Below are 12,646 nucleotides of genomic sequence, written 5' to 3' on the forward strand. Positions count from 1 at the left end.
AAGCAGGTACAAAGTAAAACACAGTCCCTACCTATGAAGTATCAGTTATTAAAGACAAATGCTTGTAGAAATGAACTCACCTCAAGGCATAATGTAGTAGCTACCATTAGAGTTATAATGTGCTTTGGGGAATTAAAGGAGGAAGTGATTATTTCTTTAGCAGTTTTTAAGGAGGAGATGACTCTTGAATTGGACCTTAAGAGATTTTGACAAGGAAACATGGGAAGGAAGGGCACCTCAGTATAAATAAGTACTAGGCATGAACTGCAAAGAGTGTGAATGTTTTGCTTATTTGTGAATAGGTGTGACTAAGGCATAAGGCTTATATGTGGGACATGTGGAAAGAAGGGAGACAGTGGGGAATGAAGTTGAAAATACCATAATAAGTTTGAACCTTGTTCTTACTGTAACATGGAGCCATTAAAGGTTTGACCTATTCAGTGAAAACTATGACAGGGAGGAGAAAGGAAGAGGACATGAAGAGGAGCAGTTGGTCAATGAGGACAATACTCTAGCCAGCAACTAACAGCAGCTGACTGGAGCTAGCCAAGGGTTTTAGGACTCCACTTGCAGATAGTTTTCAGTAGATAATATCAGTAAGGTGAAGGTTGAAGCCTGGGATTGGTAAGAAAGTATATACATAAGAACAATAGAGCCAACAGAAGCTTGGTGAAATGCCTTTATTTAAAGTTTGGTGGAGAATGAAAAGCCTCCTTTATTAGGATCCTGAGGAAAGTGAATCACAGAAGAATCATAGTAGTAGAGTAAAAGGAAACCAGGAGTCAGATTGCAAGAATGCAGTGATCCTTGGAGGCATTATGATTATAAAGAACACTGAGGAGAATTAGGAGAGGAAATTGGATTTGAAAAGAGGTCATGGTTCAATAGAACAATTTAATAGAGTGGTGAGAATTTGAAAGGTAGATTTTGGTGGATAGGGCAACAAATGAAAGATGAAAAAGTAAATTCTGGAATTGAAGTTGGGTGAGGAGATGGGGAAAGATAAGGTATAAATGCTTTAGGGGAAGCGTACTTGGCCCAGTGGATATGGTGTCTGTCTACCACATGGGAGGTCCGTGGTTCAAACCCGGGCCTCCTTGACCCGTGTGGAGCTGGCCTATGCACAGTGCTGATGCGCGCAAGTAGTGCCATGCCATGTCATGTAGGGGAGCCACACGCGCAAGGAGTGCACCCTGTAAGGAGAGCCGCCCAGCGCAAAAGAAAGTGCAGCCTGCCCAGGTGTGGTGCCGCACACACGGAGAGCTGACACAGCAAGATGACGCAACAAAAAGAGACACAGATTCCCGTGCTGCTGACAACAACAGAAGTGGACAAAGAAGAACATGCAGCAAATAGACACAGAGAACAGACAACTGGGGAAGGGGTGAAGGGGAGAGAAATAAATAAAATAAATCTTTAAAAAAATACTTCAGAATAGAGCTGAATAACTCTCCTTATGGTCTCAGCCTGAGTTCAAATAAGCATTTACTATAGATCTTAAGGACAGGTTTGTCTAGAGATGACAGACTAGTAAAATTTCTTCTCCCATATATTTCAGTTTTAATCCTCAAATATAAAAGCCTTGAAGATAGTTGAAAATTTCTATTGATTCACAATTCAATTAATCATTTAAATTAGGCTGCACCATAGCTTGAGGAAAGGTATAGGTTAATAATATAGTAGTGTGGGTTATTAAGGAATAGATTTCAATGATTGCCTTGAATTTTTCTAAAAGAATTAGCTTAAGTATTATACCAGGATTGAACAGACTGTTTTAAATGGAGAAAAAAGTGGTAGGATACAAGTAACTTCTGTAAATATGACTGCTGCAGCCTTTGTGCACAGAATACAGGAAAGTGAAATCCAAATCTTATTTATTTTCACATCCCACTCCCTACCCTAATGCAGTACTAGTACAGTATATAATATAAGGAAACATATTTCCTAAATTAAGGAATCATGAAAATTTCCAAGAAGACCTGATGCTTGTATTTTTGTGTCTGTCATCACTTCTGATTTCAACTCTATCATAATCTTGGAACCACTAGTTCAACAATATAGAAGGTAAAGGAAGAATCTTGTTCTTACATGGCATGTTGAGTCTTTCCAGGAAAAAAAAAAAAAAAGCACACCTGAACAAGAATAGAGTAGAAACAGAAGCTGATTAAGTTACCAAGAGAAAAAACTGGCAGAGCAAAGACAGGACATTTAAAGTAATCTAATAGATTATGGGGGGCCCAATTTTAGTTCATTATCATGGATTAACTGTCTATGCTCTATTAATGTCATTGAGGTTACATTCTTTCTCAGAGCATTTTTACTTTAGAGAGAAAAACAGAGCAACTAAGATTGGATCAAATTTTGTTCCCTGAGCCTGAATTAAATACAATTTAATGTCTCTTAATTGTTGGCATATATTTTACATTATATAATTTTAATATCACATCTAATTTCAGCAATTACTACTGGAATTTGATAGAATATAAAGAAAAATTAGTTTTGGTTTCTAGCACAATTTTTAAAACCTCCACAAAGAAGATTTTGGCATCTCACCCTATTTCAGAGTAAAAGATTTATCATTGCAGGAGCATGCATATGCCTTAAGAAAAAGCTGGAATTCACATACATATTATTTATGGTTTTATTGGCTATATTTTTTTATTTTTATTCTGTTAAATTTTCATTTCTTCTACAATTTTTTTATAATGAGTTTTATGCATTTTATGTTATATGGCCTTGAAAGTTAAAAATAAAAATATATTAGTATTTCAGATAAACTTAAAATCTGAAAGGGAAAAAAAACAACTACATTTTGAAACAGGATTCATAGTTTGTAATTCTAATTTAATTCACAAATTATTTCTAATAAGATTGCTTTGGGGGCGGCGGACTTGGCCCAGTGGTTAGGGCGTCTATCTACCACACGGGAGGTCTACGGTTCAAACCCCAGGCCTCCTTGACCTGTGTGGAGCTGGCCCCATGCGCAGTGCTGATGCGCGTTAAGGAGTGCCGTGCCACACAGGGGTGTCCCCCCCGTGTAGGGAGTGCACCCCGTAAGGAGAGCCGCCCAGCGCAAAAGAAAGTGCAGCCTGCCCAGGAATGGTACCACACACAGAGAGCTGACACAACAAGATGATGCAACAAAGAGAAACACAGATTCCTGTGCTGCTGACAACAACAGAAGCAGACAAAAGACGACACAGCAAATAGACACAGAGAATAGACAACCGGGGTGAGGGGCAGGGAAGGGAGAGAAATAAATAAATAAATAAATAGATAAATCTCAAAAAAAAAAAAGGGTTGCTTTGCTATTACAATTTCTAAATGGATTAAGATACATCTCAAGAAATAAAGCCACTAAACCAGAGTGCAGCCATATATAAAAATACAATCTTAGAGAGATTCCTATGAACCCTCAAATATAAAAATCATTCAGTGAGGAGAGAGATACTAAAGTTTAGATTTTGTTAAACAGCATTCATTTATTATGTATATTAAAAATCTAAGGGCATCTATTAGAATAATTGAATGTATAACTTCTGAACTAGGAAAGCCTAATAGAAATAATAAACTTGGTGACTCAAACAAAATTTTAAAAGTATATTTATATAATAAACACAAAATAGGATGCAAAAATTTTTTTAAAGCATTCAAATGAGCAATCCTGGAATACAGCAACCCAGGTCCATTAGCCATTAAGCCACCCAGACAAAACAGTATGTGAACTCTGTTAGTGGGACTGAATAATTCCTTATCATAGGAGAAAGACCTATAGTTATAGAAAAAGATACACAATAAGAAAGATCCTACTGCCAGCAAACTACTTTAAAAGGCTTTGAAAACAAATTTTAATCCTTTCTATTTTTCTGTTTCTCACAGCATTCCACAAATCTTCTTTGCTATAGATTTCTCTTTAAGGTATTTATATACAGTGGGAAACAATTCCAATTTTACAATGTATATAAAACTGAAAAACATCCACAATACATCCTCTTGCTTATACCCAATCTTTTATTTTCAGAGCATTTGTAATCTCATTGCCAAGACCAGCTCTATTCACATGAAACAATTTTAGTTAGACTATATAAACAAAAAGAAATGGTACAAATAACAATCAAATAGAAAGAGTTCGATGTTGACTTAGTCAGGAAATGGTTAACGAGAAAGATGATGAACAAGAATACACAGTAAAGGTGAGGGAAATGTTCTTTTTAAGAATGGCATGCACCTTGAATTTCTTGGCTCTCAATCTGTGTCAAAAAAAGGAATGTTAGCAGAGGGAAAAAAAAAAAAAGAATCAGCATGTAGGATGCAGTTATTTTCATTATTTAAAAAATGTTCATCTCTTTCCAGCTTCATGGTGGATCCTGAACAACAACTAGATGTTCCTAGGTATTTTCTTTGTGATTCCAAGTGCAAAACATTGGTTCTTGTTCAAATGTCAGAATATTCTTGATGGTTGTTAATCTTTATACTTTCATTTACTATGTACAGTGTTTTAAAATCTAGTCTGAAACTTTATAATTCATGTGAGTTTTAGCTCAATTTTCGAAATTCACTACTATTTGATGCTAAGCGTTGTTGGTTTTTTTTTTGCTACAGTCTAACTGAAAACCCTATTAAGTGGCAAATCCTAATATGTAAAGAAATGTAGAGATGAAAAATATTTAAAGTGGGAACTTTTAGAAAATTACTTCCTAGGACAGATTTTGTACAGTCTTATGCCATATAAAGGGTTTAACTGATGTCTTGTGATTTTAAAGAACTGATTTTCTGTGAGTAAAATCTATTCTTCAATAATGCCTGCTCGATTCCCAAATTCATAATCCCTTGAGTATTTGCTTTATATTACTTAAAAGTTAATAGTCTGTAAACCCATAGAATTTCTATTTGTAAGCTTACAAATTAGTTTTTCACAATAAATGAACAATTCTGTGATGTTAGGGTACCAGTTAGTAACATAATACCATTATATCATTTATTAGTATCATAATTCCCTATATGTAAGTTAAACAAGTAAAGAAAAGAGAGTTTTACTTGCAGAGAATGTGGCTCAAATATTATGGCATATGGATTTGGTATGGGACAGAGAGGGTTAACTTTATCAGCATTTTAAATTAAATAAGGTTTTCAAAATACTTTAAAAATAAAGATTTAACTTAACTGAATAAAGACAAAATATAAAACAAGCATAAAATTTCATAAAAATAGGGAAAGTAATGGGCACATACTTTGCTTTCCAGTTTTAACATTAAAACAACTATAATAGTAAAACTATACATTATATACTCTGGCCTAAAAGTACATATATTAAATATTTTGAATAATTAAATCTCCTGATTATAAATCTCTCTAAGGAAAATATAAGGCACATTGAAATTTGTCACTGTGTTATTCACTAGTTCAAATTCCTTTGAGAGTACAGGCTACTGGGAAAAAAAATATTTTTCCCCAACTTTCCATTGCTAGAAAACTCAAAGTCGAACTGATATTTTAAAAAATATAAAATTTGACCTAAAATATTTTCTGAAATTAGTTTATGGAATACATACTTTTAAATGAATAAATTTTTTTCAACTAGATATAAATAATTTTGACATATACACACATATACATACACATAAAAGTATATGTGTTTGAATGTAATATCTTTTAAAAAATGAATAAATTGAGAAGTATATGTGTATGTGTGTATATATAGATATATATGTCTCTGGTCAATTCTAAAGATAAACACTATGAGAGCAACATTTGGCTCAACTCTTTTAATTCAAATACAAAGCAAAGAACAACAATAATGGAGATGTACAATGATTATTCAAACAAGGTAGACATATGTACAAAGGCAAATAGATAAACTGTCTTTGAAGTCTCACTCTGATTATGTACAGTAAGAAAGGATCATGTGACTTTAGAACCTAGGGGACTTTTGAAAACGTTGGTTAAAATTTGGTTCCAATAAAGACAAATCATAGCCAATCAAAACATTACTCTGGCTGGTCCATTTCAGTATCAGATTTAGAAAACACATCGTCTTTTGATTAGTAGGCGGTTTCTAAATTAGCATGGTAGGCATGACTGCAAAAAACGGGTTCTGCCCTCAGCAACAGTGCTCATTAAATGGAAGCACCATCCAGATTCCATATTGGTATAGGTTCTATCATATTTTTAAAAATAGATACAAAAAGCACTTGAAAATAGGCAAATTATTAAGCGCACCAATTTAAATATATGGTAATTCTGACCCAAGCTTCTATACAAATCTCTGTGTGTGTATAGATTCACATTTTCATATTTATAGTATAAAAGGAAAATAGTAAAGCAAAAAGCGAAAGAAAAATTGGACTGGATCCTATATATAATATTGTTTTAAATTAACCAATAAATTTATGGTTAATGCTTTTTATTTTATTTAAAAGGATTCTTTTTTTTTGAGAAAATAATGAAAAATGGAGAACTGAAAGACCAAGTTGGGAAACCTATACGGACTAAAGCTTGAATCTAGGTAGCAAGCCCCAAAGCTGGTGAAGTGAAAGGTACTTGTTTTAAGAATTCAGTGAAAGATAACCATGTTGCCAAATATTGGCCTTGAACTTCTTGTCAGTAGACCCAAGGATGTGAGAAATACAAGTAGATGGAGTTACACTTACCTTTATAGCAGCATTTTTCTTTTTACACTGTGCTAGAAAAAAACTTTTTTTTTAAGGGTATCATTTAGAGTCGCAAATTGCAGGAGATTTACTGTATAACATGTTTGTAAAAAGTTTAAACCCCAAAATTCTTCTTTCATACATGTTCTAGATACAGGAAATTACAGAATTGAAACCTAATGTACCTGAATTGTTTGTAAATGCCTAAATATTTTCTCTTTAGAAATCAAAGTGTCAGTCCTATTTTTGTAATTGCTTAATTTCTACTGTTCATATGGTCTGATTAGAGACACAAGTTGCATCTATTTTTCAACTTTAAGTTCCATAAATTATTCTGTTTCCAAATTGTCAATCTCTGCTAGTAACTATGAAAACTTAGAAACCAATCATATATTTGATAAGAAATGGCTACTTAAATATTCTCCCTCCTGTCATTGAGAATTAGGTATTAAACACTGAACATCATCATTCTAAGATTCTAGATAGATTGTAAAAATCCTTTCAAGTGCTGGTATGAAATGAATGGGAAACAGAGCAAAAGCAAATTCAAAAGCAACAAAAGTATGTACCATATATATCATAGCAAATACTTTATATTTGAGAATCTTTACAGCTTGCATTTCCAGTCCATTATTACAAGTGATGGAAAAAAACTGCAAGTAGCATGCAAATTATAAATACAGTCTTCCCACTTCACTAAGCATATTCCCACTTTCTAGTGTTACTTCTCAATTTATGCAGGTAACTGGCCGCAAAGCTGAAACTGATTAGATCATTCTTTACAGTTAAAATATCTCTTTCTCATTTTAGGAAAAACCAAATAGCCAACCATGAAAATTAAAAATAAATTCAATTGTCACAGTCCATTGCAGTTATTGTTACTAAGATCCACTTCATTTGTAGGTGTCCAAAATATAAAACGATTAATTATCTTCAAATTCTTCTGTTCTTAAAATGCTACTTAAAACTTTGGTTGTTTTCCTGTAATATAGAAGAGAAAGTATCATCAATTAGATTGAATGAATGCAGTTTTTACTAATTAATCAAACCAAATACCATGAGCCTAATTAAGTGTATACTGATCTAAATGCATGTTACTATAGAAACTATTGCAATAACTGGAATTTGTAAAATAGCAAAATAGTTGTGTTTAATAAAGTGTAAGTAATTAATTTTAAAGATATATTACATTATATTCCAAATCTGTTCTATTTCTGTGGAATCTAGAGTTACGTATAAAAACAAAACTCAATTCTAGTGTATGAGGTTTGTTCAAAACAATGTGTATGTCGAACTTTTACCAAAGTTAATGTTATAAAATAAAATGTTAAGATGGAAAAGTTTGCAAATGAGAAAGTGACCATATGTCCCTACACACTTTGAACAGATAAAAAATTCAAGCATCATGAAGTACAGTGTTCCTCATTAAATGTTTCTAGGTGTGGCATTATATTTGAAAGACTTGACCTACAACCAATAAGATAGGGAGTTTGAATTAAGAAACATTGATATACATGTGAACAAGATAAATTTCAAAAAAATTGTAAAACTATGGATTCCAAAAGTTAGAATCCCCAAAATGGAAAATACAGGAGGTATTCAGAATTCTGAATTTTGTCTTAGTACAAGCTTAGATGTCTTTATCTGTATAAAAGAGTGATTATGAAAGCTTTAAATTCAAATTCTAGTCAAAACAGAAGACCATAAAGGATGGAAATTAACATGTCTAAATAGAGACAGATACCATATTATGCACGATCATACATTATTTCATTTAATCCTACATCCAGTCTATGAGATAGACTGTCATTTTAATCTGCCATGGCAAAACCTGAGGCTAGAGGAAGGTAAATCCAAGTTTGATTTATCAATGCACACAGTACTACCATTCAGCACTACCAGTACAATTTGAACCCATCTGATGCAAAAACTCATCTCCTCTCCAATCAATATCTTCAAAGAGGTATGTATTTATGTATTTATTGTGTATATTTATTTTGATGGAATATGATGAATGACAGAAATATAAAGGGTTAAGAATAGCAAAGACACTTTGAAGAGTAAGCCAATGAGACAAAGAGTAAGTTAGTGGGATGACTTGTTTTATTGTATTAAAAGACATAAAAACAGAGGGGAGTTCTCAGAAGGTAGCATCAGAGTAGGCAAGCAGAGCTGAGCTCTGTCACAAAAATGGAGAAATGGCCAAAAGCTGTCCAAGGGACAGAGAAAGGAAGAAACTGAAACTACAACGGTGAGTTACCAAACAGCTGTGGCAGCCAGAAAGGGTGCCCATCCTCCACACTCAAGGCATGAAGCCTAGCTCACTGCAGCCAACTGAGAGGGAAAACAGACATCTTCCTCCATGGAAAAATGGAGGGTGTGGCAGAGAGAGGAAATTGGTTCACTTAAGTGAATATGGTCAGCAGAACCCACTTTGAATCTTAGCTCTGATCAGACTAGAAACACTAGGAACAGAGGTTGAAAGAGACACCTCTGTGGAAAGCTTTGCCGATGGGTACCATCCTCTAGTCAGCCACAAATATGCTTTTTTGTCTCTAAACACAAATAACTTAAGCTGGGCAACTTTAACTCAGAATAAGTTGAACCAAAAATCAAAGAAGAACTATGAAAAAAACACTAGGCAAGAGAGAGAAATTGACCATCAGTGTAAATTCAGCAACATATTCAGATGCCGACATATCAGCAAAATATTACAAGCCATACTAGGAAATAGGAAGAGATGGCCCAACCAAAGCAACAAACTAAATATCCTGATGAGATACAAGACTAATCAATGATAATCACATAAATCTCCTAAATCAATTCAAAGAATTGAAGGAAAATATGACTAAAGGTATAAAGGAAGACACTGGGTGAACATAACAATTTGAAAGCCTGCAAAGAAAAGTAGGTTATGGGAATGTAATACACGATGTATGAGATTAAAAATACATTAGTGGCAGCTTTGAGTTGCTCAAATAATTAGTATTTTGAGGACAGATACCTGAACTTGAAAACACAGAACAGAGAGAAAATGGGAAAAATACAACAGGGTCTCAGGGAAATGAGTGACAACATGAAATGTACAACCACAATAGAGGTGAAGATAATGGAAAAGGGGCAGAAAAAATATTTGAGGAAATAATGACTGAAAACTTACCAACCCCTATGAAAGACTTAAATTTCAATATTCAAGGACAATGCACCCCAAACATCTAACATCATATAGAAAAATCAATTCCAGGTAGATTATAGACCTTAATTTAAAAAACAGTAATGCTTCTAGAAGATAATATGGAAAGATACTTTCATGACCTTTCAAATAGAAGAATTCTTCTCAATCAGTGTTAATTACTTTATAATACTTGTATATTGTATATTTAGATTTATGTACTTTTCTGAATTGTATGTTAAAGTGAAGAGGTTAAAAATGAAATATTGAAGACAAGTATCTTAGAATTAAAATAAAACAATTAGAAAACTACTTACTGGTTTTTGAAGTACAATGGGATGATCAGGCAGAAAGTCTGGCTTTTTTCTGCAGATGGAAACATTTGAGAGCTTCAACAGGAAATCTCTGCTGTATTTAATTCTTTCTGTAGATATTAAACATCAACTGTAATGTTATAAAACATAACTCTCCTAGACCATTTTGGGTTGTACCTTAACTGTCCGTTATTTTATAAAATAATGAGTAGTACCCATGTGTGGTAGACTAATTATGTATCCCCCAATTTAGACATTTTCTTAATCCACATCCCTATGGATGTGAACCCATTGTAAATAGGATCTCTTGAAGATACTATTTTCAGTTAAAATGTAGCCAACTGAATGAGATTGGGGCTTAATAATGGAGTCTTTTATGAACAGAAGTAATTCAGACATAGAGAAAGCTATGGGAAGGAGCCAGAAGTCAGGAAAACAACAGAACCAGGAAGAGAAAGAAGACATTGCCATGTGATGCAAGGAAGGAACACAAGTCAAGGAGCCCCAAGGATTGCCAGCACCAAAATGTCATAGACTTTGGGGAGAAAGCATCACCTTGCTAATGCCCTGATCTTGTACTTCTAGCCTCAAACCCATGAATCAATAAATTCCTGTTGTTAAGTCAACCCATTGTGTGGTATTTGTCATAAAAGATCAGGAAAACTAAGACACTGAGAAAAAAGGAGAAAAGGCTTCGGGAAAAAGAAAAAGAGCTGTTTGAGATATGGGTAATGCATGGCGTTTTTCAAAGGTTATTCAAGACTAGTTAAGTGATCTGGTATTAACAAAGCAGTAATACTCATCTGGCAATTAAGATCCTGCCAAAATTGAAATTTAATAGCCTATCTTGTCCTCGTATTAAGTTACTAAAAATTTAACACAATCAAAATAAATTCAATTCAAGAAACATTTATTGTGTTCCTAGTATGTATCAGGGACAATGCTAGGTACTGCAAAAGATAAACACTGGCAAATTAAAAGCTGTGTCAAAATTTATTTGGCCAACAATTCACCAATGGGGCAACACCAAACCAAATGTGGTAAGGAGCGATGCCAAGGGAGTAGAAAAGGGAAGCTTATATGGGGGCAAATGAGGAAGCAAGCTAGGAAATACCCTGAATGAATATCTAGGCTGCACTCCTTATTTGGGCTGTTTCCTGTGGGAAGCTCCTTCTTAAGGGGATTATTTCTGATTGGCTGGCATCCATTTCTTAGTACTTCTTAGTATGGCAGACCTTTATTAGAAAGGCAGGTCCTTTTAAATCAGGGATTGACCAAGGCTAGTCAACCCCAATGTAATTGGCCTCCTGAATTTTAACAATACTGATGAATAAGACCCAAGATAGGGTCCCTGTATTTGAGGAAAGCAGTGATTCAAATACCTGAGGATTACTCATCAAAACCACCAGAAATTATCACCAAGATAGAGCAGATGCTGAACCAGAAAACACTGGAACTATATCTTTAAAATGCTAAAAGGAAAGAACTGGCAACCAAGAAAACAATACCTAGTTCAAATATTCTTTCAGAAATGAATGCAAAGTAATTTTCCAATAAAGGAGAACTAAGAAAATTAGTCACCATCACTGCTTTTATGAGGAAAGCTAAAGGAGTTATTCAAGCTGAGGGCAAATGATACTAGATGAGAACTTATCTTTTTTTTAGTTTTTTTATCTTTATTTTTTTAATGTTACATTAAAAAAATATGAGGTCCCCATATACCCCCCACCCTCCCACCCCACTCCTTCCCCCACAACAACAACCACCTCCATCATCATGAGACATTCATTGCACTTAGTGAATACATGTCTGAGCACCGCTGCACCTCATGGTCAATGGTCCACACCATAGTCCACACTCTCCCACAGTCCACGAAAACATACTTTATCTTAAAGAATAAAGGAAGAGCAGCAGTTGGGCAAATAGACTGCTTTTTTCTTCTAAGATTTATAAAAATATGCATGTCTGTTTAAAGAAAATATTTCTAATATCATCTAGTGGGATTTTCAAAGTATGAAAATATAATACCAATAACCACTGCAGCCAAGAGGTCAGTGCAGTGAGAGCAGTAGAAGGAAAGGAGGACTTACAAAGAGTTGCAAGGTTTTAGTATCCCTGTTTTGCTTGAAGTGGTATGATATTAAGTCAATTGAGAAGGTATGTATGATATAATCCCTAGAACAACCACTTACATATAAAGAAATATAGATAAAAATTCTACTGATTAAAATGAAATATTTGTTAAAAATCTAAATATTATAAAAGGAGGCAGAAGGGGATAGAAACAATAAACAAAAAAACAGAAGAAGACAAAAAGAAAAACAGTAAGATAAACCTAAAGCCAACCATATCAATAATTAAATGTTAATGGTCTAAAATAGGGGTCAACAAATTTTTTCTGTAAAGGACCTGATAGTATTTGAGGCCTTGTGGGCTATATAAACTTATCACAATTACTGTCTTGTAGCACAAAAACAGCCACAGACAATACATAAAAAGTATGCCTGTGT

At 33.9% G+C, this 12,646-nt stretch overlaps 2 protein-coding genes across 5 annotated transcripts in view; one reads left to right on the top strand and one right to left on the bottom strand.

Moving 5' to 3' along the window:
* The window catches only part of NECAB1 (N-terminal EF-hand calcium binding protein 1), a 247,317-nt gene extending 239,327 nt beyond the window's left edge, over nucleotides 1-7,990 (top strand). The window contains exon 13 of the mRNA XM_012518134.4: nucleotides 4,354-7,990. Within this exon, the coding sequence (XP_012373588.1) occupies nucleotides 4,354-4,382 (29 nt within the window). The 3' untranslated portion in view covers nucleotides 4,383-7,990. The remainder of the gene's footprint in view (nucleotides 1-4,353) is intronic.
* The window catches only part of C14H8orf88 (chromosome 14 C8orf88 homolog), a 39,091-nt gene continuing 32,195 nt past the window's right edge, over nucleotides 5,751-12,646 (bottom strand). For 3 of the 4 annotated variants that reach the window (XM_012518131.3, XM_058275711.1, XM_058275712.1), the window contains 2 exons: nucleotides 10,140-10,246; nucleotides 7,226-7,631 (listed from right to left, as the gene is read on the bottom strand). In XM_012518131.3, the coding sequence (XP_012373585.1) occupies nucleotides 7,608-7,631; nucleotides 10,140-10,246 (131 nt within the window). In that variant the 3' untranslated portion in view covers nucleotides 7,226-7,607. Of the gene's footprint in view, nucleotides 7,632-10,139; nucleotides 10,247-12,646 lie in introns of all 4 variants that reach the window. The other variant, XM_071207895.1, reaches the window with a different exon arrangement.

This window comes from Dasypus novemcinctus, chromosome 14 (genome assembly GCF_030445035.2).
Source record: "Dasypus novemcinctus isolate mDasNov1 chromosome 14, mDasNov1.1.hap2, whole genome shotgun sequence".
Lineage (NCBI taxonomy): Eukaryota > Metazoa > Chordata > Mammalia > Cingulata > Dasypodidae > Dasypus > Dasypus novemcinctus.